General features: G+C 49.7%; 1 protein-coding gene across 4 annotated transcripts in view; it reads left to right on the forward strand.

Annotated features, from left to right (window-relative positions):
* LOC146772936 (rho guanine nucleotide exchange factor 11-like) overlaps positions 1-25,737 on the forward strand; it is an 896,981-nt gene extending 871,244 nt beyond the window's left edge. For all 4 annotated transcript variants that reach the window (XM_085639320.1, XM_085639323.1, XM_085639321.1 and 1 more), the window contains 2 exons: positions 6,068-6,251; positions 24,915-25,737. In XM_085639320.1, the coding sequence (XP_085495446.1) occupies positions 6,068-6,251; positions 24,915-24,976 (246 nt within the window). In that variant the 3' untranslated portion in view covers positions 24,977-25,737. The remainder of the gene's footprint in view (positions 1-6,067; positions 6,252-24,914) is intronic.
* Positions 25,738-26,398: the final 661 nt, after the last annotated feature.

The following is a 26,398-nucleotide window of genomic DNA, read 5'->3' on the forward strand; positions in this document are numbered from 1 at the left end:
TGCTGGTGCGCCTTCGAGCCCCGCAGTCCCGACTGGTGGGCCCCGCATTTCACAGCCGGCGGCTCCGTCCCCGGTGTCATTGCCGGCTCTGGCCCCAGCACCGCAGGACCTCCATGGATCCAGGCCTGGATCCTGGTTGACCTCATAACACCGACGTCGACCCCACCGGCACCACTTCCGACGTTGCCCGCTCCTCGGGACGACGACGACCCCGGTTTCAGCCCCGAAGGGGACGCGGCATCGGGCCGGCGTCTATCAATGCTGTTCTCGACGTTGCTCAGGGATTTCTATCCCCATGTCCCTGCTCCTTATTTTAGGCCTGTGGAACTGCCTGAGGAGGAAGGGGAGGACTGGGAGGGGTCTGAGGACCCTCTCGCAGCTAATTGCGAGTTTGAACAGGACTGGGCAGAGGAGTTGAGGGAAGCCAGTGGTCTGGATACCTCACCAGACCTTGGCATACTGTCTCCTCCTACCGTGGCTATGGAGAAGGGCACTAGTTATGCAGTGATGTTGCGTAGGGCGGCTGAGGCCCTACACCTCGTGCTCCCTACTGTGGCCGTCAGGACTAACCTCCTGACAGAAGTACTTCAGCCAGCAGCTACTTCTGCGGAGCCGCTGCTGCCCTTCAACAAAGCACTTTACGACTTTCTTTAGGGCACCTGGTCCAGGCCCACCACAGGGGCTCCTGTGGATAGGAACATGGTCCGACACAATCGCCCGGCTCTGGGTGACCCCATTTTCCTCTCCCAACACTCCCAACACCCCACCCCGAGAGCTTGGTTGTCCAAGCCTCTGCTTCTCCAACCGCCTTCCCTTCCGCACCACCGGATAGAGAATCCAATGAACTGGATCAGTTCGGAAAGAAGATTTTTCTTCCGCCAGTTCTGCGTTGTGGTCCGTGAACACTGCATGCCTCTTGGGTCGTTACTCCCACTCCCTGTGGTGTACGGTGGCGCAGGTACTGCTCCAGTGTCCGGAGGAGGCCCGGACAGCTATCACCCAGGCTGTTGCAGAGGGGAAGAGACGCAGCTAAGTTCATAATTCGTTGTGGCCTAGACACCGCCGACTCACTGGGCAGATCGATTGCAACGAGGGTGGCGGTCTGACGCCACGCCTGGTTGAGGACAACTGGATTTTCGTGGGACGTCCATAGCATACTTATGGACATGCCCTTTGATGGCCGTCGCCTCTCCGGTGACAAAGCTACGGCCAAGTCCTTGGGACTCTCTGCAATCTGCCCTCCTCCACCTTATGCTTTTCGCTTCTTTCGTGGCACAGGAAGGGGCGCCCCTCAGCGTTCGCAACTGAACCACAAGCCTCATCAGTAACAACCCCAGTGCGGACGCGGGTCCCACCGTGGCGGACCAAGGGGCCAGCGGGCGGGTCAGTCCACCTCCACCCCGGCCACTACTGCCTCCAAACCTTCCTAGTCTGACCTTTCAGGCCCATCCAACGCCAGTGGGCGGCAGGCTTCGCCATCACCTCCCCCACTGGCACACCATCACATCAGACAAGTGGGTTTTAGAGATAGTCCGAAGGGGCTACTCCCTCCCCTTCGAGACTGCTCCTCCAGCCATGCCACCTCGGTACCACCGCATGTCGGGGGAATCACGTGTTGCTTCTTAAGCAGGAAGTTGCGGCCCTCTTGGCCAAGGAGGCTATCGAGTGCGTTTCGAAGCCAGAAGTAGGTCGTGGTTGTTATTCCCACTACTTTTTGGTGCCAAAGAAGGACAAGGGCCTGCGTCCTATCTTAGACCTCCGGAATGTCAATTGCTTCCTCCGCAAAGAGAAGTTCAAGATGCTCACTTTGGCTCAGGTCTTGTCTGCTCTCGACCCACAAGACTTGATGGTAGCGCTGGACTTGCAGGATGCTTATTTCCACATCCCAGTCCTGCGGGCCTACCGACACTACCTGCGGTTCACGGTAGGCCACGAGCATTTCAGTTCACCGTGCTCCCTTTTGGTCTTACCCCAGCGCCCCTCGGGTGTTCACGAAAGTGATGGCGGTGGTCGCAGCTCATCTGCGCAGATCAGGGGTTTTAGTCTTCTCCTATCTCGACGACTGGTTGTTGAAGGCGGGCTCACCCCAGACGGTCGTCTCCCACCTCCAGACTACGGCCGACCTCCTGCATTTGCTGGGGTTCTCAATCAACGTGCTGAAGTCGCACCCGATTCCCTCTCAGAAGCTCCTCTTCATTGGAGCGGTTCTGAACACGGCTCAGTTTAGGGTCTATCCTCCCAAACAGCGAGTCCGGGATATTCGGGCTCTGAATCCAAGCTTTCAGCCCTGGTCCCGAATTTCGGTCAGGGTGACCCTGAGACTGCTGGGCCTCATGGCCTCCTGCATCCTGCTGATCGATCATGCCAGATGGCATATGCAGGCTCTGCAGTGGGACCTGAAGTTCCAGTGGGCGCAGCATCAGGGGAACCTGTCCGATCACGTCCAAATCTCAGATGGCACTGTACAACAGTTGCAGTGGTGGCTCACGAACCGGCATTGGATCGACGGCAGATCCCTCTCCCTTCCCCAACCGGAGTTTACAGTGGTGACGGATGCGTCACTCCTGGGATGGGGTGGCCACATGGGAGAGGCAGAGATCAGAGGCCTCTGGTCTCCACCTGAGTCCAAGCTCCATATCAACCTTCTGGAGCAGCAGGTGATCCGACTTACACTTAAGGCATTCCTTCCCTCTATCAAAGGGAGAGTAGTGCAGGTGTTCACAGACAACACCACCGCCATGTGGTACTGCAACAAGCAAGGTGGGGTGGGGTCGTGGACCCTCTTTCAGTAGGCTCTGCTCCTCTGGACATGGATGGAACATCAGGGCGTTTTCCCGGTGGTTCAACACCTGGCAGGTTCGTCGCGAGTGGAGTTGCCATCTTGTTGTACGCCTTTCCGCCTATACCACTTCTGCCCAGAGTACTGAAGATGATCAGGCGCTACCGGGCACAAGTCATCCTTGTGGCCCCGGACTGGGCTCGAAGAGTTTGGTATCCCGAGCTACTCATTATGAGCATCGATCCCCCGATCCGACTGCCTCTTCCAGGGGATCTTCTCTCGCAGCAGCAGGGGACGGTCCTCCACCCGAACCTGTCCAGCTGCCACCTCTTTGCGTGGAGATTGAACGGCGGCAGTGGATTCCTTTCGTCTTGCCTCCTGAAGTTTGTGATGTAATTCTGGCAGCGAGGCATCCCTCCACTAAAGTGGTATACGCCTGCAGGTAGAACAAGTTTGTGGCATGGTGCACAGCAAAGGCTGTGGATCCTCTTTCTGAGGTCCTTTTGTTTCTTCTTTGTTTGGCCCGGCAGGGCTCTGCTCTGGGCACTATCAAAGGTAATCTTTCTGCCATTTCGGCCTTCCTCAGGCTCCCTGATCAGCCCTCTCTTTTCAAGTCTCTGGTTGTAAACCGATTTCTCAAAGGTATTGCACACATTTTCCCTCATATTCTGTTTGTGATACCACAGTGGGACTTGAATCTGGTTCTGACTTATCTTATGTGTGCTCCCTTCGAGCCCCTTCACAACTGTCCTCTTCGTCTCTTGACCTTGAAGACTGCCTGGCTGGTTGCCATCACCCCCGCTAGGCGACTGAGTGAGCTCCAAGCTCTTTCTTGTAAACCTCCTTTTTTGTCGGTCCATCCGGACAAGGTGTGCTCAGGCCCCGTCCTTCCTTTTTGCCAAAAGTTGTTACGGCCTTTCACATTGGGCAGACCATTACCTTGCCCACCTTCTTTCTGCCTCCGCACCCTTCCAGAGAGGAAGAGAGGCTCCACCGTCTGGACCCAAAACATGCGCTCTCATTTTATCTCAACCGCACACAACAGTTCCGGGTGGATGACCAGCTCTTTTTTGGCTGCTTTGGCACCAAGAATGGTTGTGCGGTACACAAGAGGACTATCTCACGCTGGGTCGTCTTGTGTATCAAAGCCTGTTACTCTTTGGCTAAAAAAGAGCTTCCGGTGGGGCTGCGTTCCACTAGAGCAACTGCAGCCACTACTGCATTGGGACGTGGTGTCCCCCTGAAAGACATCTGTCAGGCAGCCACGTGGGCCTCGCTGCACACGTTTACTAAGCATTATTGCCTGGGCAGCTAAGTCCGGATAGGCGGCTTCTTTGGCTGGTCTGTTCTCTGGGACTTCCTGGTGTGATCTTGGTTTGCAGTCCCACCACTGGGGTTGGTATTGCTGGGGTATCTATTCTAAGGTAAGGAATCTATCACTGTGTTTCTTTCAGATGAACAAGTTACTTACCTTCGGTAATGATATATCTGTAAGAAACATTAGTAGTGATAGATTCCTTACCGCCCCACCCATCCTCCCCATTCTGCAAACTGATTTCTAGGGTTATGGTCATCCCTTTCAGGGCCCTAGTTTCAATGCACCAGTGGTCAGTATCTTGCATGACTCTGCGTTCCTGGCGCGGAAAGTTGTGTACAGAACTGACGTCAGCGCGCGTGGGCGGCGTCTAAGTAGCGCCTGCGGCATCATCTCAAAGACGACAACGCCGACGGACGTGGAGCCACACGACGCCACCTACCGATGCGCAGGGGTACTGCTGACGAAAACTTTCCGGATCCAGTCTGAGGCCTGGGGGTAATTCTAAGGTAAGGAAACTATCACTACTAATGTTTCTTACAGATATATTGTTACCGAAGGTAAGTAACTTGTTCTTCTGCCACAACATTGACGTATGACGAAAAGGATGGCATTTTATCATAAAAGAAAAATGCTTGCAGTAAGAAAGTGAAAGAAAAACACTAAGCCTTTAAACGTGAATTGTAATCAAAATGTAAAGATGTTGAAAGGTTATTGTTAAGGAAAAGCAAAAAAGGCAATTAGATGTAAGAAAGAACTGAAGCAGCTCAGGTATTGTTAGTTGCAGCCAATCTTGCTACCCTTTTAGGTCCTTTTCCCATAATTCCAGGTTTATAAAATATTTTTTCTTTACACTTTTTTGAAGCTAGTGACCATTCAGAAGAAAAAATTGGCTACTTTTTCCGATAAGATACAATTTGGCCAAATGGACTACAACAAATGCTGCTCAATTGGTGGTTTTGTTTTGAAAAGTCTGCTTTTCTAAAGAAAAATTATGAATGTATTTTATGAAATTGAAACAGAATGTGAAACATGAGCAGAACTGTTCCCTACTTACACTTATCAGTGGAGATCCATAGGAGAACAAGTTATTGCCCTTGTGAAAGTTTTTTTTGTCCTTATTGTTGTTTAGGTTTGTATGACTAATCACATTTATGAGAGTAGCCTAAAAAAGGCTGAAAGAAATTACACATTTTGATGCAAGTTTGTTTTCATAAAATGTTTACACGATAAACATAAAGGGGTTAGGTGCAATCTGTGTATTTCCAATTATTACAAAGAGAATAGAGATAACCTCCTTCTTCGAGATAATGCCGGTCTCTTTAATGCCCCTTCTCACAAAAAATATAACAAACTAACCATTGGATGGCAGCCCCAGAGCAATATACTTTGGCATAGCATCTGCTCCTTTCTGTAACTTGCTACCTTTTTGGTCCTTCACAACTCCGGTCCAAATGGGAAGAAGTGCAGTATTCCTCCATAGCGCTGGTCAGACCTGCGAACTACTATGAAAAGCCTCTCCTGACCACAGGATCTTCAGGGTTGCCACTGTTGGGTTGAGCCGATTCTCAGCACAATCTATTACTCTTACACAATTAGAAAAAAAAGATAGGTGGCAGATGTAACACAGCAGCTTCTCCTTTGTAATCCTGCATCCAAAGGTTGAATCCTCACTGAGACTTACATTCAACTCCCTTTTAAGACGACAGTAACATTTTCACTTCCCCCATATAGTCTGAGAAATAGAGAGAACTCGCACTAGCTCAGCAGTTCTTTGAAAGTATGGGGTGGAGGTGATTAAGCTGTGTCAAACTTGTCTAATCTGGCATCCTTCTCAATATCCCCCCCATAACAAATCAATGTGTTTTCTTCTAATAGTGCAGTTGTAGTAAGCATCCTGTAAATGTGGACGTTGTCTTCAGTCAAATCATGTTGCATTCTTTGTTGTGATCTTTTCTATTTAACCATTTTAGGAAATGGAAGCAGCACACAGGGAGTTATTAAAGTCTTTTAGAGGAGCCCCTTCAGAGGATGGTCCGTTTGTCAATGACACGGGGAGAGAGACGAACACACAGAGGGCACAACTTCACAGTCCCAACGGGGAATGCAATTCTTCCTTTACGAGAGACCTGCAGTCAGAGTCAGTAGCTGAGGATGGTAAGAAGACTTCTGTATTGACCTGGCATTGGAACCAAATTGATTATTTTCTACAGCACAGCAAAAATAGCGAGGAGACACTTTGTGGTGTTTTTTAGTATATCGAAAGGTTGACCACAGACACTTTGATCTTTCCTAGAACCTTCCATTTTGAACAAAGACCTAAATATAAAACCCTCTACCATTGTGCTGAAGCAAAACGTGTCCTGAGAATGTCATCTTAGAAAAGTTCCTAAAATTGTAGTGTATTGGGTTCCAGATTATTTGTTTGCTTCCCAACAAAAATAAATAAATATTTTGGGAATTGGTAAATGACATCGGTTAAATATGACAGCCTCCGTTTCACTTTTAGGAAAATACTGTTACTTTGAGTGTTCACTGCTTTTCAAAGCCTTTAGATCATGGGGTGTCAATTGATGGGCAACAGAAAGCTTACATTATTTGATTGAATTCTTTGAGAAATTCATTCTTTTGGAAAATCGTGGGTGGTGCTAAGGGATCCAGCACTCAAACACGTCAGTACAATCATGTCTTTGTAAGCAGGAATAAAAACATAACCATAATTGGGAAAGCTTAATTTGTTGACAAATAATATTGGATTCTAGTGGATACTAACTACAGATTTCTGAACTTTGGTCTATCCTAAAGCCCCAGACTGTATCCGCAAACCTTAAAAAGCAGTTCCCCTGCACGCATGTTGGTGTCACGAGCAACCCACGTCAACTCCGTTCCACTTCATAAGTGATGCACGGAGCTGCAGATAAAATGCCACACGTGTGCTAATGTCAGTTCCTTTTCATCTGCCCCTTCAGATGCGGAACTGGATCTCGGCTCCTCTTCTTCACTCTGTGAAAAGATTTTTTCTTCTTACAATTTTTATTAAATTTTTCCAGTTTACCAGTGGTCACCCGCTAAGACTACAGGCTTAAGTCTTGTAGGGTCAGTCGCTAACAGATGTCAGTGATACCCCCCACCCCAAAAGACGTGCCTCTGATGCTTAGGTTCAGTGCACAACTCCAAGGCCTGCAACGACTGTACCCAGAAGAATCCAAAAGTCATGCAAGAATGCAAACCTCTACTTGGCAAATCACCACAAGACTCCAAGCAGCTCCCACACCAGGTCAAAGCCGAGTGCGAACGAGCTCCTTAAGTCATTCCCACTGCAGATCTTCATGGTCGAAGTATTTGAGAAGGCCCAAAAAGACACACAATTCCAAGCAGGACTCTGCCCCTTTCCACCATTTCCATTCTCTGCAGAAGGTGCTACCATATCTCCAGTTCTCGCTCCCATTACAACGAGCACCTGTTTCCAACATTTGTCCCGATGCACCCATAGTCCACGAGCCAATCAAAGATATCACAGCAGGCTGGATCCTTTTGAGAGGCCATGCTTTGCATCTTTGGCACTCTTCTGGCTCCCTCTGCCACTCCATTGGACTCCAACAATCCTCCTGTCAAAAAACCACTTGCAGATTAGACCTCGGTGCCCTCTATGCCTCTTGATACTGCTCTAGGTTCCACGCCAGCTTTGGTGCTAACTTTTGGTCTAGTGGCAAAATCTGGGTCTGGACATTAATGCTGGCACTGACGTTGCCAGAGGAGCAACTACTTTTTGTGGTGTTTGGTTCAAGACAATTTCGTCTCGTCCAACGCTACACCCATATACTGTTGTGGTGCAGTCAATACTCAATCCCTCAGCCACTATTCCACTATTGCACAGTCGCACACAGCCACTACACCACATTTTTGGCTCTGACCAAAGCCAGCAATACAACGATAAAAATGAAGGGGATGTCTTTATGTTGAAGAGAACTAGTATGTGGATCTACAAGATGCTAGTGGGTTGATTAACTCAGCCAATGCTGGGTTGGTTCCTTTCCTGGACCACTAATGGATGTAAGTGCCTCCTTCAACTATGGAATTAAAAACGAACATACTTGTTGAGGTCCTTCTGCCAGGCACTGACAAACCTCTTCTACCTCTCAATTAGGCCCTCACTGATGCGCTCATTGGCACATGGACAAAGCATGTTCTAGCCCTTCGGTGAATCGGCAGGTCGTACAGCACTATAGACCAGAAGCAGGCGTCCCTGCTTTCTTAACCCAGCATCCAGCTCCTGAGATTTTGGCAGGGAAGCTGTCCTACAGCAGAGTCATCCCTAATGGCCTTCCCAAGGTCAGTCAACTCCAGCTGGCTCCTTTGTCGTTAGACTCACTCATCCTAGAACATGATTGATGGGATCTTCCACGTAGTTCTACAAGACAACCAACTGACTTGGCCTAAACCATGCAGGATGGCAGGGATACAGCCAAGTTTGTCATCCGTCCAGGCACCACTGGTTGTCTCGTAAGGGCTTTTGGAACAAGTGTGATACTTCAGTGCCAAAACGGATGAGACCCACAGGCTTCTCTGGGGACGTCCAGGCACCCCTAATGGACATGCCCTTCAAAGGTTCCTGCTTGTTTTCTGAAAAGATAGATTCTGCCCTAGCGAGTTTTATAGAGAGCCGAGCCTTGGCATGCTCTTGGCCTTTCAGCACCAGTATGGCGTTCGCCCAACAGTTTCACCATTATCGGGATATCCTAGGACTTGATCTATCAACAGCATCAGGACCTGCCGCCCACACAACAGGCCTCCCAGCACTTTCAAGGTCAAAGCATGGGCCCAACAGACAGATTCACATGTGCCCACCTTCCCCCCGGAATTCAGCAGATGCTCACAACACTTTTTATCACAATGGACAGCATTTACTACTCTGTCTTTGACACCATACTCCGGTTACACTACTCACCCGCTGAGCGAAAAACAATTTAGGGCGGATTCTTTGATCTGGTGCATGGTGGAGGCACAACAGGTTATGTTAGTCGAAAACAACGTTGAACAAAAATAAGTTGAAACATCAGCGCTCAACTTTAGATGGCAGGACTTTGCAGAAAATGTGAATCTATAGCACTGCATTGGACGAATAGATGGTTACAGGATAAAGTCATATTTTCATTTCCTTTGGACATCTACCATAAGAGGGACCACCAGAAGTTGGCTCTGTTGGCTCTGCAACTGTTGCTCCCAAGAAGCGTCCTGGCGCTGAGCAGAGAAAGGCAGAGTTCATAACATCAGGAATAAGAGAAGAACATAAGATCACCGAATACATGTGCGACACAATGAATCAGAGGCCATAAAGATCCAGGTTTTCAGAAGTTTTCTGAAAAGAGGTTCGGAGTCCATTAATCTCAGATGTCTATTGAGTTGATTGTAGGCCCTTGTCCCTAGGACAGCAAGAGATTTGCTGCCTTTGGTCTTGCACCTAAAGGTAGGAGGTTTGAGAAAATTGGCAGATGAGGATCTCCAGTTCCGAGAGGTAGTTTAATGGATGAATCTGGAAACTAGATATTTTGGCCCAAATACTCTATAAGCTCTAAAAGTGAGCAAGAGAATATTAAACAAAACCCTTCTACTTACTGGCAACCAATAAAGGGCTTTAAGCACAGCTGAGGCTGAGGAATAGGGTGGCACTGTCATCACAAGTCTAGCAGCTGCATCTTGTACTCCCTGCAGCTTCCGAAAACTCTTTTTGGTGGCACCTACCTGCATATAGACTATTGCAATAGTTCAATCTGGATGTGATTAATGCAAAGGCCACTGTCTTTCTTGCTGCAAGGGTAAGCTAGTCAAATCATTTTTTCAATGATTTTATTAAGTTAAAACACATTCCTGCCACTGCAAGAGCTTGTCTCGCATAGGTTTGCAATTCCTCAAAAGGACATTTTTTCAAAGATTATAGGGCTGAAAACCTCGCTCAGCGCATTGGGTTGGAGTAAAAATATTTTTTTGGGAACCGACTGATAGCAATGCAAATGATGTCGGCGATGAATTTGGCCAACCATACACTGATGGTTTGAGGACCTTCGGGCTCCAGAGGCCTGGACACCTCGTCAGACACTGGACTGGTCTTGTCTGAGTCCTGCCAGGAAAGAAAGTTCCTCCGCAATGGTCATAGGGCAGGTTTCAACTTCAAGTTACTCACAGTTGCGAAGAAGACTAACATCCTCACTGGTGTACTTTAGCCGCAGCAAAGAAATGTTCAGCCGACTTCCATTCAATGAGGTCCTCTCAGACATCCTTCTTGGGGCTTGGGCAAAACCCTGTTCCGGACCTGTGGTGAACAGACCGATAGCATGACATCGTCCAGCCACTGGTAATTCGAATTGCTTGACTCAGCACAGCACACCTGAGAATCTAGTTGTGCAAATCTCTGCGACCAAAGTTAGCCCAAATACACCCTGTAACTTCAACACCAGGCAAGGAAATCGAAGTGCATTGAAACCTTTGGAAAGTGCATGTTTTTGTCAGTTAGTTTGGCATTATGTTCCATCAACCAAATCTAAATCTTGGGGCATTATACCTGCGCCCTTTGGGACTCTCGCTCAAATCTTGTCTGGTGTCCTTGACAACTTGCGTTCCATCCTTAAGCAAACCATGATAGTTGCATTGGAGCAAGGTTTACCATCCAATGTGGCTTGTACACCACCAATTGATACCAGTGTGGCCCTTAGGAGGTACTTATGAATTAGGTCCACAGGCTTCTCTTTTGACATCCACTGCACAATACTGGGCCTGCCTTTCGATGGCTCTAGCCTTTTTGAGGGAGAAAGGAGATTCGTCCCTTGAATGATTTTAAGACAGTAGGGTCATGGCGCACTCTCACCAATGGGTGGAAAGTGCACACAGCTCCTCCTAAACCCCTGCTTTTACTAACTCACTCCACCCCGAGCTCATAAATCCAACCAACCATATACCACCCACCACCCACCTAGTCCATGGGAGGAACACCTGCGACTGCAATCACCCTAATGATGTTTCAAGCCAGTCTCTTATAACCTATTGTTTGAAAATGTGAGATGCCTGTTTTGTTATACATTGCTGTCGTGGAGCCCAGGGGGAGGGTGCTCTCTAATGGTTTTATACCCCGAAGAAGAGGATCGGACGCTTTCTGTTTCTCCGGTGTCTCTATTTATTTTAACCAACACAAAAGAAAAAGATGTTCCGGTTCCAACAGGGCGTTCCTGGATTCTCCGGTTCTAGGAAGGAGTAGGCTGGAACCCGCGGATCTCAGTTGACGGTCCGGAAGGGAGCAAGAACGAAACGAAAACAAAACCAGGGGTCAGTGGAAAGATCAAGAAACTTCTATGATTAGGGAAGAGGTCTGTGGGGGAAGATCATGGAAAACCGTCACCATATGTAGCCCGGTCAGGGAAGCGGTGTCCACCCTCTAAGAGTTTCCCTTTCCCTCCCAGTGCTTGGAGAATCCCCGTATGCGGAGACGTGCCTTCTCCAGCCACGCTCCTCCTGGAGAGTGGCGGGGCGACACGTAGTTCCGTTGGCCTCCTGGCTTTTCTTTGTCCTCCAGGACCTTCGCTGTGGCTTCCTGGCTTTTAGCTACACGATGTCTTGTCCGGTCCTTAGGCGTGGTCTCCGTTTCCTACGCCTTCTCCTGTTGGCTCTTCCTCACCACTCCCTCGACGTGTGTCCTCTTCCGCTTTCTTTCCGGCGTCCTCATCTGATAGGGTGATAGAGGATGACGTCGCTCCACCAGACTCCTCCTCCCGGGCACTCAACGTCTGGTTAAATTGACCGCCTGCAGCCTGTACACGGAGCGTCAGGACGTCAGTGTTTTAATATAACGGGGAGCATTTTGTCAGCAGTTCCTGTCCCCCACGGGTATCCCTACACATGCATATATAAATGCAATAAAAACAAAATTTTAAAAATGTTCAAGATGCCCGCCCATATGTTTTGTGTCCTCGACTCTGCAGGCCCACAGGCCCTGTCTGCGGTTGACGTTGTGCAAGAACATTCTCAGTTTGCTGTGCTCCCCTTTGACCTCAACAGTGCCCCTCGGGTGTTCACTAAAGCGATGGTGGTGGTTACAGCAAATCTTTAGAAGTCAGTGGTTCCATTCTTCCCCCTACCTCAACGACTAGCTGCTCATAGTAGGCTCTCTCTAAGCGGTGGTCACTCACCTCCAGACAATGGCGAACTTCCTCTGCTTCATTGTGGTTCACTATAAGCATACCAAAATCACACCAGCTTCACAGAGGTTTCCTTTTATCTGAGCCATGGTGCAGTTTTGCACTTCCCACCCAGAGAGCAGAGTCCAGGATATTAAAGCTATGCTCGCTATGTTTCAGATCTGTCCTAGATCTCAGCGAGGATGACTCTGAGACTGCTGGGACTGAAGGCCTCCTACACCCTGCTGGTCAAGTACACCAGGTGGCTTATGTGGGCTCCGCAGCAGGATCTGAAGTCCCAGTGGGCATATCCTCAGGGGAACTGATCATATCCAGAGTTTGAAGGAGTCTGCAAAAGACCTGCAGTGGTGGTAACTAGACCTCAATTGGGTCAGCAGTAGATCTGTCTCCCGCCCCCACCCAGGTCTAATATTGGTGACTGATGTATTGAGTTTGGGTTGCAATTGTCACTTGGGAGAGGTGGCGTTCAAAGACATCTTGCATCCAGCAGCGGCCAGGCTCCACATCAACTTTATGGAGCCACTTGACATTAAATGCCTTACTGCCATTTTTCAAGGGGAGGCTGGTGCAGGTTCTCACAGACAACACTACCACAATGTGGTATTGCAGCAAACAGGATGAGATTGGGTCGTGGACCCTGTGCCAGAAGGAACTACTCCTTAGAAGTGGCAGGAACACCAGGAGATATTTCACCACCTGACGGGATCTCTGAACTCCAAGTCTGACTGACTAAGCTGCCAACGCCTTCAAAAGGTTTAAGGCAATAAGATGAGAGAGCCCTACGCAGGATGCCACAACAAAAGCCAGTTGCCCAATCTGGTCTATAAATTAAACTATAGTCATTATAGTTGTCTGGCGTTGAATTAATCCAAAGTACAACTATACAGTTCTCTTCTTTTATTGAGTGTTAATTTCTATTGATTCAGTATATATTTGTAATATCATTGAAGGAAAACAAAAGTATCATAAAGGCCTTATTGTAACCTGTTGTTATAAAAATATTTAACACACCTGGTTTCAGTTGGGTACTTTTGTCTTCCACCAGGCTGACAAACCTCAGCAAACACGTGTTAAGCATCAAACTATGCCGCTCCTCAGGGCTGAAATGAGATAAATAGACTTTTTTTCACTACATAATTACATTCTTTGTGTTACACAAAAATATATTTTAAACTGATCAGTGACCACAGCTACATAAGTAAGCCCTTTCCTTAATATTGGTGGCATAGGCCATTTTATTCAAAACCAACATAACAGCTACTTTGCCCAAAAGACAGAACATACAAATATTATATACAGATAATGTATATGGTTACCATTATTACTAGACATGATTAAAGCATATTAATGTACTAAAATGGATGCGCATGGAGGAATATTTAGACAAAAGACACAACTACCTCCTAGTTGTCACTACCATGAGACTTATACAAATAGCTTCTCTCACCTGATATGAATATATCCGTGTAGTTTCATCAAAAGTGTTTCCCGAAGGAATAACAGATTCATAAACGTGTATTGGAATCGTTGACTATTTTGAAAGATAAGCGGTAACCCTATTTTTACTCAACCGAAAATGAATATCGGTTATAATTGAATTTCAACCTTAAGTCTCATCAACTATGATTAGACTTACCAAGAAATTATTCCATAGTTTGTGTTTACCTCTTTATAGTTAAGAAGAGGTGACTATTTACATATCACAGTCTTTTTGTAATGGCATCAAGTTATGAGTCACTAACACGTAGTTGCCCTTACGGTCCGACGTGGAGCAGGGTCGCGTTCAGCGAATGGGGAAACCTTGGCTCGATCTTTTTGCCACCCTTGATAACATCCAATATCAGCATTTCTGCCTGTTGAAGTTTCCAAGGCACCTCTCTGAGATGCGTTTGTCCCAGAATAGAACTCGGGACTCCTGTACGCCTTCCCTCGATACCTCTCCTGCCCAAGTTCTGAAGAAAATGAGGAACAAACTGGCTCAAGCAATCCTGGTTGCATCAGATTGGGCAAGGATAGTGTGGTATCTAGAACTCCTCGGGATGAGCATATGTCCTCTGATCAGGCTACCGCTTTGGGATAATCTTCTGTCACAGCAGCAGAGCAGACTCCTAAACCCAGCCTGGCACGATATCCACTTTCATGCTTGGAGATTGAGCACCAGCCGTTGACTTGTTTTTACCTCCTTCGCGAGTTGTCGATGTCATCTTGGCAGACAGGCAACACTCGACAAAATGAGTATACACCTGCTGTTGGGACAAATGTGTTGTCTGGTGTACTGCCTGGCAGATTAATCCACTTCATGCCAAGCTTTCTGAAGTGTTGCTTTTTGTGTTGTTACTAGCCCAGCAATACTTTCTAAATTTAAATGTGGTACTTGTCTACTCTTTTGCCTTTTTTTCGGTAGCCGGATCAGCCTTCCTTGTGTAAATCACCTGTTGCATTGTTTTTTCTGAAAGGTATGAAGCATATGTCTCCCAATGTCTGTTCATTATGCTCTAGTGGTACTTTATTTGGGTCTAATGTTCCTAATATGTAAACCTTTTGAACCGCTGCACAGTTTTCTTCTACGTTTTCTCATCTTTAATACAGTTTTTCTCTTCACCATTACATCAGTGTGGCAGTGGTGAGTGAGCTAAAGGCCCTCCCCATCATCCTGCTGTATACTAAGATTTCCCAAGGCAAATTAGTTCTGAGAACTGGGCCTCCTTTTTCCTGAAAGTAGTAAATCCTTGTTCACCCTAATGTTCACCATCTTAGATTTTTTCGCTCCACTTCACCCTTCTAAGGAGGAGGAAAACCTCCATGGCTGGATTCTAAAGGTTTTTACAATAATCATACCATAGAACATTGTGTAGATGATCAGGTCTTGTTGGATTTGCTGATACAAAGAAGGGCAATGCAGTGGCGAAGGTAATCATTTCGTCCTGGATTGTTCTCTCTATCAAAGTCTTCTATGCACTGGCCAAGAAGTGACCTCCAGAAGGCTGGCGATCTCACATCAGAACCAAGGCTGCTACAACTGCCTTGGTTTGTGGAGTGCTTGTTCTGGACATTTGCCAAGCTACTAAGTATGTATCACTCTGTGTTCACAAAGCACTATTGTCCGGACAGCCAGGTCCATCAAGATAGGGACTTTACCTGCTCTGTATTGAATGACTTTTTGATTTGAGACAGTTTTCTAATCAACCTCTTGGAAGTATTGCTGTGGTATCTATTCATAAGATGAGAAAGCTGCAGTAAGCAGTATCTGTCAGAAGAACAAGTTAATTACCTTCTGAAACGCTCTTTCTGGTAGATTCTCTATCCTACCGCAGGTTCCTCACAAGCCCTTCTATCCACTAGACCATTTGCCTTTTTGAAAGGTTCCAATTCTGGAGGTCTGCACACTGGTCAAAACCAATTTGCTGTGCTGCTCTCCATCTGGGGCACTGACAGCCTAGAAAGCAACTGATGTCATTGCTTGCGAGTGCCGCCTATATGCAGTTAAGAACCTCATTTCTAGAGCAGAGTGACGTCTGTGCGGAGCCGCACAATGCCACCTACAAGTGCTAAGGTACTCTGCTTGAAAAATTCTAGATCCAGTCTGACGTCTGGGGAATATTCAAAACACGAGGAATCTGTGGTTAGGTGGAGTACCTACCAGGAAGAGCGTTATCGAAAGTAACTTGTTAAATTCAAGAATTCAAATTTCCAATAGATGAAAACAAGTCAAAATGCTAGGATTAGAAGCTGTGGTTGAAACACAGTAATAATATTGTATTGGACTTCTTCCAAATGTCATATTCCATTTAAAAAACATATTTAGAGGTAGCTTAGTAACAATTGCAGCGTGGATTGATCCAGGAAATGATAGCAATGAACATTTGGAGCTGACCAAGAATTTACAAGACTACATTTGGTTCTGAAAATAACAGTGATATAATTAACATCAGTAGGCCCATTTCTTACATTTGAATCCGCAAAACTGACATGGCATAGAAGGGCTATTTTTGCAAAGGGTTGCCAGTATTCTGATGCTCATTCTCTAAAGATATACAAGGCTTAGAACTTCCAACCAAGTGTTCTGAAGCGAGATTGAGAAGAACGGCGCCAATGCTGCGAGAGGCATCAATGGCATTGGGCTGTGGTAGAGTCCAAAGGGTATTTGGCAGCTGATGAGGCAAAAGAGTACAATAGGCTCTTGTTTTCCATCTGGAACCCAGTTTAGCCCCTTGGAGTTATGAGATCTGTATCTGATAGAGACTACTAGCCGCGGATTCCTTAACGTAGAATTATCCCCAGGCGTGAGACTGGATCCTGAAAATCCTTGCCATAGCATCTCTGCGCGCCAGGGGCGGTACCACGCGACCCCGCCCTGACGTCGTCCGCAGACGTGACGTCAGCGTGGTCACATAAGTTCCACCCAGGCGCGCTGATGTCAGTTTCCTTCTTTTCCGGAGTGTGTTCCCTTGACCTGTTTTCAGGCTTCTTTTAAAGCCTTTGAGTTGGAAACAGTGTGCAATGCCTTCGGGTTTCAAGACGTGTGCTTCTTGTGCGCGTCAGATGTCGGCAACGGACCCTCACCTTATTTGTATGTGGTGTTTGGGCGAGCACCATGATTCTACGGACTGCGACGCTTGTCAGCATCTCAAGCCAAAGTTCCGTCGGGAGCGACGGATGAAATTGCTTTCGGCCCGCTTGTCCAGATCGGTCTCGTCGCAGCGTCCGTCTCCTACCTCGGAAGGGTCCAGACTCCGCTGTTTTCGGCTGCGGCATCGTCCTTCACCGAGGCCCCACAGGCGTCGTGCCACCGAGGCCCTGTCCTCCTTCTGCAGAAGGCGCGGGTTCCTCTCGGGACGTGCACCCTCGCCAGTCGCCACCCTATCTGCCGTTTCCTGGCATTGGGGCGACAAGGGCCCAGATGAAGGCCTACGCTACGGCTCTGCAGGCTTCTTTGGGCCCCCCTCCTCTTCCTGAGACGTCCGTGAATCCCTCGCCATGCCCTGGCCCTTCTGCGGACTCGCCGGCGGCGGCCGATGAATTCGGCTTCAGGTTTTGGAGGTGTGGTGTCGTCGAGGTGTGGCCCTACAGGGTTCCCCTCTTCGACCCACGGCGTCCCTACCTCGCCGCACAGCCCTGCGGGGTTCCCTGTGGTATCTCTGGCGGTCGCTGGGACTCACGGCTCGTCCCTGAGTCCCCCTCGGTCCTCTGGGCAGGCGGCTGTCTTACCGGAGGCCGAGCCGACGTTGACAGCTTTCCTCCCCGGCCCTGGCGGCGCCCTGGGTGGAGGCCGGGACCCGGGGCGCATCCCCGAGTCCCTCTCGGTCCTCTGCGCAGGCGGCTGCCTCATCGGAGGTCGAGCCGGCACCTTTTCGGTGCCATTCATTGGCTGCTTCGGCTCCGACCCCGACCCCGCCCCCTTCTCCGATGAGGCATGTAGTGGTGGTGGTCGACTCAGCGCCTCTTGTAGCCACTTCGTCACCGATCGGGGTCGCACCGGTGTCTGTGGTGGACTCCCCGACGTCGGATCGTCGACTCTTCTCCGGATGTCCCTTCCTCTCTGGAAGATTGTCATCTCCTTGTCTCCTCTTCACCGTAGACTGGACGCCGCATCGTTGCTTTTTCCCCGGCAGCTTCCAAGGCGGGTTCTACGCCGTCTCTGCGTTCACAGCCCCCGGACCCGCTCTTCCGCTCCCTGTAGTTGACTGCCCCGCAGGCTTCTCAGCCTTCTCCTGAGACCCCTCAGGCCCCTCACTCTTCCATGGGTCTTCCATCCTACAGGGGCTGGCCTTTTCTTACTCCAGCAGGGCACGGGACGGGTGGCTTAGTTTGCAGCCTTCGCCCACGGAGGAGTTGCTTTCCCCCCCACAACGCCCTACGGAGGCGAGTGTGGCCTTTGTCTGGGCCATCACCACGGCCACAGGCATGTTGCAAATGGGCAACCTGGTCGCTCCACTCCCAACGGACCACTTGTTGGAGGTTCTCCACCAGGGCTCTGGTGGAGGGGAGCCACTTCTCCCATTTGAAGCTTAGCTCCACAACTCTTCTGGGGGCGTCCTACTACGGGGGATCCGGTGCCTCAGCCGCTCCTTCATCGCCACAGTCCTGCCCCGCACGATCCAGTCTGCCTTTTTTCTGACCCATCTGCCTAGGGCCCTGTTCTGCGGGCTGCTTTTCCTTCCTTGCCTTCGGTGCTGCTCCCGCCGTCACGGGAGGGCCGGTGGTTGGACTCCTGGGGCGTAACATTTTCGCCTCCACTAGTGCTTCTCTGCGCGCGCTCAACACACTTTGTGTGTTGGCCAGGGCTACTTCTGACCTGTGGGATACCGCGGCGTCCCTTCTGTCTCATGCCTCCCAAGAGGGGGCCCGTGCTGATCTGCGGCACCATGTGCGGGATGGTCGGGCGTTAGCTACATTTATTCTCCGTTCGGCCTTGGATGTCTCTGATTCTCTCGCCCGTGCTATGGTGAGTTCTGTGGCCCTCCGCCGCCATGCTTGGTTGCGGGATGGTGTCTTTCCGGAGAATGTTCGGAAGCGTCTTGTTGACCTGCCTTTTGATGGGACTCTGTTGTTTCACACCCATGCGGACACCGCTATTCAGCGACTCCCTGCAGGGTGCCGTCCCCCTCCCGCTCCGTAAGCTTCGGTTTGTCGGTCCTCCGGTGTCTTATGGGACGCGTTTATCCCACCATTCTCTTGTTGGGGCCTTGCGTTTCGGTTGGCCCGTCTGTGTGCTGTGTGTGGCTTGGAATGCCTTTAGGGTCCTTTAGTTGGCTCCTCTGTTCTTTTGACTGCTGGTTCAGCCCTTCAGTTTTGTGGTGAGTGATTTTGGCTGTTAGTGAAGCTGTATAGGTCCTCAGGTTGGACCCTCTGTATTTTTTGGCTGATTGGTAAGCCGTCTGTGGTGTTTTCCACAGGTCTTTTATATTCTTGACCTCTGCTGCGGGTTTCCCTAAGAGGTGTTTCCCTGTTTTGTTTTGGGACGAGTCATACCCTAGGTGGGGTACTTGTTGGCTATTGCATAGCTCTGTCTTAAGCTGGGCGGGTATGGATACCTTCTCGGGTTCCTCGCGTTTTCCTGCCGTCACTATATACCGCTTGGTGCGGTCTCTCTTTTTCTTCCGCCTTAGCGCAGCTTGCGCTGCTCCAGGTTTTGTCCCACTCCGTATCCAATGGTGTTTCTATCCTTCTTCTACAGGGTTTGCCTGTCGTCCAATTTGCGCTTTGTTCCTTCGAGATATTGGCTCCTGGGCGTTTTGCCTTCCCTCTTCAGCCTCTGGATCGCCAGACCGACTTTTGTCATGCTGTCTACAGCGTCGTGTCTTTTTATCTTCTGGCCGGTCCCTGTTCTCTTCGTGGGCCGAGTGGTGCTCCTGCGACGGTCCTTCTCTAGGGCTGGTTCTGGGGTTCCCTTGCTTTTGTCTTCGTCTTGCGCTCGGCTTGTTCTGGGCACGCTGCTTCATAGTGTTTGCCAGCTGTCTGCTGCGCACGTCTGGTAGTTCTGGTCCACCTCCGAGGGCCTCGGCATGTCAGTGTGTGCTCCTCTCCCATGCTTGCTGGAGCTTTGCGCGTCTGTGTCTTCCTTCTCACGTCTGCGCTTATCGGCTGTGGAGCTGTTCCTGCCTTGTTCCCTGCCTCGGGATGGACACCCGTTCAGCTGTCCCCTTCGCTGTGTGTGTTCTCCTGGGGCGGTCTCTGCCTCTGTTCCTCCTCTTCTCCTTGGATTTGAGGGTGGTTCTTTTCTTCCTTTGGTACTCGCTGGGTCCTGTCTGTCCCTCCGGGTTTTCTGGTGGACGCCCTTTGCTCCTCGGGTAGGCTTGTGGTATCCTGCCCTTCCCTTCTCCTTTTCTATTTTACTTCTGCTTGGAGGGGACTGGGCTGTCCTTCCTGTCCCCATGACACATCCCCTGTTGGGGCCCTGCGTTCTTCCAAGCTGGTGAGGTTCTCTCGCACCCCTCCTCCCCTAAGGGTATGGCTCGGGTATCTATTCTACGTTAAGGAATCTGCAGCTAGTAGTCTCTATCAGTTGTACAAGTTACTTACCTTTGGTAACGATGAATCTGGTAGAGACGATTCTAGCCGCAGATTCCTTCACGGTCCCCCCTTCTTCCCTGTTCTGCGAGGACCCTTCAGCTTGGTCTTCTACACTCGCCTCCCTCCGGGTGGCATGTGACTTCTGTGGGTGCTCTCTTTCTCTTTCTGGCGGGATGCTTTGTTCTCTTTATTTGTTCCACTCCTTCCTTTCTGGTACTTGGCCTGTAGGTTCATATGTACTGTTGCATCCCTGAACCCTGGTTCTTCCAGTTTGGGGCCTACTCATAATCTTCTCCCTTTTTTCGTTGCTCGGGGTTTCTGACTCCTCTGCACTCCTCTGGGTTGGGGCCTCTTGGCTGTGCCTCAGCCCTTAGCGTTTTACAGGGGATACGACACTCCTTGCTGGTGTTGTCTTGGGGTGCTTTGTCGTTCCTCATCTGTTCAGGACTTGTTGCCCTTCACTGTTATAGATAGTGGTTGCAGACTCTCTGTCGTCTGCCCCGACATTTTTCACATGTTTTTCTGTCTCCAGGGGGGATATCGCCTTCGCTTTGCAGTGTTGCTTCCAAGAGCGGTGCTCTGCTCCTTCCTCTCCATGACTTTTAGTAACTCAGTGCTTGGCACTGTCCCCACCATTCGCTTCTCACTTTTTGTTTCACTGTTTTTTCGCACACTGTTCCCATACTCACACAGTTTTGTTTGTGATGGCTCCGCGTTGTGGCGCGGAAAAGTTCTCCGAAGAAAACTGACGTCAGCGCGCCGGGGTGGGACTTACGTGACCTCGCTGACGTCACGTCTGCCTACGACTAGCAGAGATGATGTGGCAAGGATTTTCCGGATCCAGTCTCACGCCTGGGGATAATTCTACGTTAAGGAATCTGCGGCTAGAATCGTCTCTACCAGATACATCGTTACCGAAGGTAAATAACTTGTACATTTTGACATCTGATAGAGACTACTAGCCGCAGATTCCTTAACGTAGAATTATCCCCAGGCGTGAGACTGGATCCAGAATTTTTTTTGCCACAGCCTCTCTGCGCGCCAGGGGCGCCACCACGTGACTCCGACCTGACGTTGTCGGCGGACGTGACGTCAGCGAGGTCACATAAGTCCCACCCCGGCGCGCTGACATCAGTTTCCTTCTTTTCCGCTTGCAACGTGGATCCGGAGTGAGTTCCCTTGGCCTGTTTTCAGGCCTCTTTTAACGCCTTTGCATTGGGAACAGTGTGCAATGCATTCGGGTTTCAAGACGTGTGCTTGTATGTGTCAGATGTCGGCGACGGACCCTCACCCTATTTGTATGTGGTGTTTGGGCGAGCACCATGATTCTACGGACTGCGACGCTTGTCAGCATCTCAAGCCGAAGTCCCTGCGGGAGCGCCGTATGAAATTGCTTTCGGCCCGCTTGTCCAAATCGGTCTCATCGCAGCGTCCGTCCCCTACCTCAGATGGGTCCAGAAGCCGCTGAGTTGACCTCCACCACTACATGCCTCATCGGCGAAGGGGGCGGGGTCGGAGCCGAAGCAGCCAATGAATGGTACCGAAAAGGCGCCGGCTCCACCTCCGATGCCGGTAAGTCCTGCAGCTTGCCACCGAGGCCCTGTCCTCATTCTGCTGAGGGCACGGGTTCCTCTCGGGACGTGCGCCCTCGTCCATCGCCACCCTATCCGTCGTTTCCTGGCATTGGGGCGACAAGGGCCCAAATGATGGCCTACGCTGCGGCTCTGCAGGCTTCTTTGGCCCCCCCTTCTCTCACTTCGACATCCGTGGCTCCCTCGCCATGCGCGGGCCTTTTGCGGACTCGCCGGCGGCTTCACCCCCGGCACCGACAAGTTCAGCTTTAGGTATGGAAGTGGGGTGTCCTCGAGGTGCGGCCCTACGGGGTTCCCCTCTTCGACCCAGGGCGTCCCTGACTCGCCGCAAAACCCCGCGGGGTTCCCTGTGGTGTCGCAGGAGGTCACTGGGACTCATGGCTCGTCCCTGAGTCCCCCTCGGTCCTCTGGGCAGGCGGCTGTCTTACCAGAGGCCAAGCCGACGCCTTTCCGGCGCCGACGCCTTTCCTCCCCGGCCCTGTCGGCGCCGTGGGTGGAGGCTGGGATTCAGGGTGCCTCCCCGAGTCCCTTTCAGTCCTCTGCGCAGGCAGCTGCCTCGTCGGAGGTCGAGCCGGTGCCTTTTTGTTGCTGTTCATTGGCCGCTTCGGCTCCGCCCCCGCCCCTTTCTCCTATGAGGCACGTGGTGGTGGAAGTCGACTCGGCACCTTTGGTGGACTCTTCGGCGCCGGTCGAGGTCACACCGGTGCCCATGGCGGACTCCCCGGCGCCATCCCGACGTCGGATCGTCGACTCTTCTACGGATTTCCCTTCCTCTCCGGAGGATTGTCATCTCCTCTTCACCAGAGACTGGACACCGCATTGTGGCCTTTTCCCCGGCAGCTTCCAGGGCGAGTTCTACGCTGTCTCCGCGTCCGCGGCCCCTCTCTTCCGCACCTTGCAGGTGATTGCCCCGCCGGCTACTCCACCTTCCCGGAGACCCCTCAGGCCCCTCACTCGTCCATGGGTCTTCCATCCTATAGGGGCTGGCGGTTTCTTCCTCCAGCAGGGCACGGGGACGGGCGGCTTAGTTTGCAGCCTTCGCCCACGGTTGCTCTCTCCCCCACGATGCCCTACAGAGGCGAGTGTGTCCTTTGTCCAGGCCATCTCCACGGCCACCGGCATTTTGCAAATGGGCAACCCGGTCGCTCCACTCCCAACGGACCACTTGTTGGAGGTTCTTCACCAGGACTCTGGTGGAGGGGAGCCGCTGCTTCCATTTGAAGCTTTGCTCCACAACTCTCTTCTGGGGACCTGGGGCCGTCCTGCTACGGGGGATCCGGTTTCTCAGCCCCTCCTCCACTGCCACCGTCCTGCCCCGCACGATCCAGCCAGCCTTTTTTCCCACCCATCTGCCAGGGCCCTGTCCTGCAGACTGCTTTTCCTTCCTTGCCTTCAGTGTTGCTCGCTCCGTCACGGGAGGCCCGGTGGTTGGACTCCTGGGGGCATAACATTTTTGCTTCCACTAGTGCTGCTCTGCGCGCTCAACACCCTTTGTGTGTTGGCCAGGGCTACCTCCGACCTGTCGGATTCTGCGGAGTCCCTTCTGTCTCGCACTTCCCACGACGGTGCCCGTGCTGATCTGCGGTGCCATGTGCTGGATGGTCGGGAGTTAGCTGCATTTATTCTCCATTCGGCCTTGGATGTCTCTGATTCTCTCGCCCGCGCTATGGCAAATTCTGTGGCCCTCTGCCACCATGCTTGGTTGCGGGATAGCGTCTTTCCGGAGAATATCTGTGTGCTGTGTGTGGCTTGGAATGCCTTCAGGGTCCTTACGTTAGCCCCTCTGTACTTTTGGCTGCTGGTACAGCCCTTTAACGTTTGTGGTGTGTGATTTGTGTCTGTTAGTGAACCCCTATAGGTCTTCAGGTTGGACCATCTGTGTATTTTTGGGCTGATTGGTAAGCCATCATGTGTACTTCTGCATCCCTACACCCTGGTTATTCCAGTGTGGGGCCTACTCATAATATTCTCCCTTTTTTCATTGCTTGGGGTTTCTGACTCCTCTGCAGTCCTCTGGGTTGGGGTCTCTTGGCTGTGCCTCAGCCCTTCACTCTTTACAGGGGATGTGACACTCCTTGATGGTGTTGTCTTGTGGTGATTTGTCATTACTCATCTGTTCCTGACTTGTTGCCCTTCACTGTTATCGATTGTGGTTGCAAACTTTCTGTCGTCTGCCCCGAATTTTCACATGTTTTTTTCTGTCTCCAGGGAGGATATGGCCTTTGCTTTCCAGGGTTGCTTCTCAGAGCGGTGCTCTGCTCTTTCCCTTGCATGACTTTCAGTTTCACAGTGCTTGACACTGTCTCTCATGTTGCTGTTCTTCACCATTCGCTTCTTCCCTTTCTGTTTCACTGCTTTTTTCGCACACTGTTCCCATACTCTCACAGTTTTGTTTGTGATGGCTCCGCGTTGTGGTGCGGAAAAGTTCTCAGAAGAAAACAGATGTTAGTGCGCCGGGGTGGGACTTGTAACCTTGCTGACGTCACGTCCGTGGACAACATCAGGGCGGAGTCACGTGGTGCCGCCCCCGGTGCGCAGAGATGCTGTGGCAAAAACAATTCCGGATCCAGTCTCATGCCTGGGGATAATTCTACGTTAAGGAATCTGCGGCAAGGATGGTCTCTACCAGCTACATCGTTACCGAAGGTAAGTAACTTGTACATTAGGGTGACTCTTTCCTGCATTGGTGAAACAGTTTAGTCTGCATTGTGCGGTGTAAATGAGGAATATACCAGCTTTAAGGCATGACCATCTCATAATCAATGACAGTCATTGTAAGAAGATGACCTGACACCAAATGTAATATGGGCAGTTTGCTTCTGATGGTATCCTTCCTGTGGATTTGTTTTGATACTGTAGATTAAAACCTACCTATAAAGGACATGGGCTCACTTGGGCTGGCGTGCCATAAAGATGGAGAGCTTGTGCTGACCTTTCAGATTCTGCCTTAAGATTGTATTAGATAACAAAAATGTGAGTTACTGCGTCAAAGACCAAGTCTTTAACTATGTTTAATTTTTCTCCTCCAGGTCTTACAGAGGTGTTAGAAGATTCGTCTGCAATGGTGAATTTCACAATGGGAAGTGAATGAAGAGCACACACAAGCAGGCTTGTCCTCTGTCTTTCCCCACCACCTCACACTCCTATCGTGCCCTCAACCACCTTCAGCCCCACCAAATATAATGTGGATCAGGACCAGCAGCTGTGGGTGGAATGGCTTAGAAGGAAAGTGGGAAGGCATGGCTACTAAAGATACCTATATGTAGGGCGTAAAATGGGAATGAAACTGGAACATTATTTTGGAGAAAGGAGAGGAGAGTCTCATAAAAACTGGAATTTTTATTTTCTGAAAAGCGCATGTTAGCTTAATAAATTAAAATATATATATAGTTCTATACCTATTTAAAAACAAAAGAACATGGCACACTACAGCGATTTTATTTGCTTCATGAAAAGTGTTTCCTGCCTGCCCAAGCATGCTGTTTGCCTTTGGAGATTAGGGATCACTCCTCCACCCCTACTCTTCACATGAACAAAATGGACATGAAATGTATTTCCTGAGGACTTGTTCCCACGTCCACTCCGCACTTCAACCAAGGAGGCTGGAGAAAAGAGGGGCGGATGCTTCTGGAAGACCTGCTTCTTCTCCCATTCACCCTCATGAGAGAGATTGCAGTATATTCTGTACAAAATGCACTATTTTATTTTCCAGACCAGGAAAAACGTGTGGCAGTGGAAACTTAGAGCTGCTTCCTTTTTAAAAAAAATATATAAATATGTATGTATGTGCATTTTCTGTAAATAATTTGTTTCCCCAGCTTGTAATAATAACAATAAAAAAGGTGATCACCACTAGCGCCCCCACTGACACTCAAAGTTCTTTCTGTGAGCTGGAGGTGTCCACAGTGAAAGTTTGCAGATGTTGGTGGAAACCAAAGTTGGAGCTTCACAAAGAATGTGACAAGTGGCATTGAACATACCACAAGAAAGAAACACTGCTTTTAAAATGTATACTTGTTTGATTCTTAATTCACAATTGAGAAGAATGATACTTCATTTTCATAGAGTAATCAATTAGCTTTGTGTAAAATAGTAATTTATTGCTTAAAAATAGCTAAAGAGTACTAATAGAAAGTAGTTCAACAAATGACAAATGTTGTAACCTACAATACTTAGCTATGTAGCATCTACATTCTCCCATCTGATCAAGCACAGGTGGCAATACTCCCTGTGCATACTCATGTTCTCACACATCTGGCTTCACTTTCATTCACTCACTTTCACACATTCACTCACTATCACTTACGTACAAAACAAGCAGAATATATTTGTATCCCTTTTTGAACCATTTAATTTTTTTCTGAAATGAATTGTATTTAGTTTACATACTTTTTTAATGATTTGCTTTTTTCCATTTTTGGGAAAAACATTAAACAAAAATAGAGCCATGATAAATGTGGGAAAACGGTATTAAACAAAGACGAAAAACAATTTTGCACGCCTTGTGGTGCAG

This window comes from Triturus cristatus, chromosome 12 (genome assembly GCF_964204655.1).
Source record: "Triturus cristatus chromosome 12, aTriCri1.1, whole genome shotgun sequence".
Taxonomy (NCBI): Eukaryota; Metazoa; Chordata; class Amphibia; order Caudata; family Salamandridae; genus Triturus; species Triturus cristatus.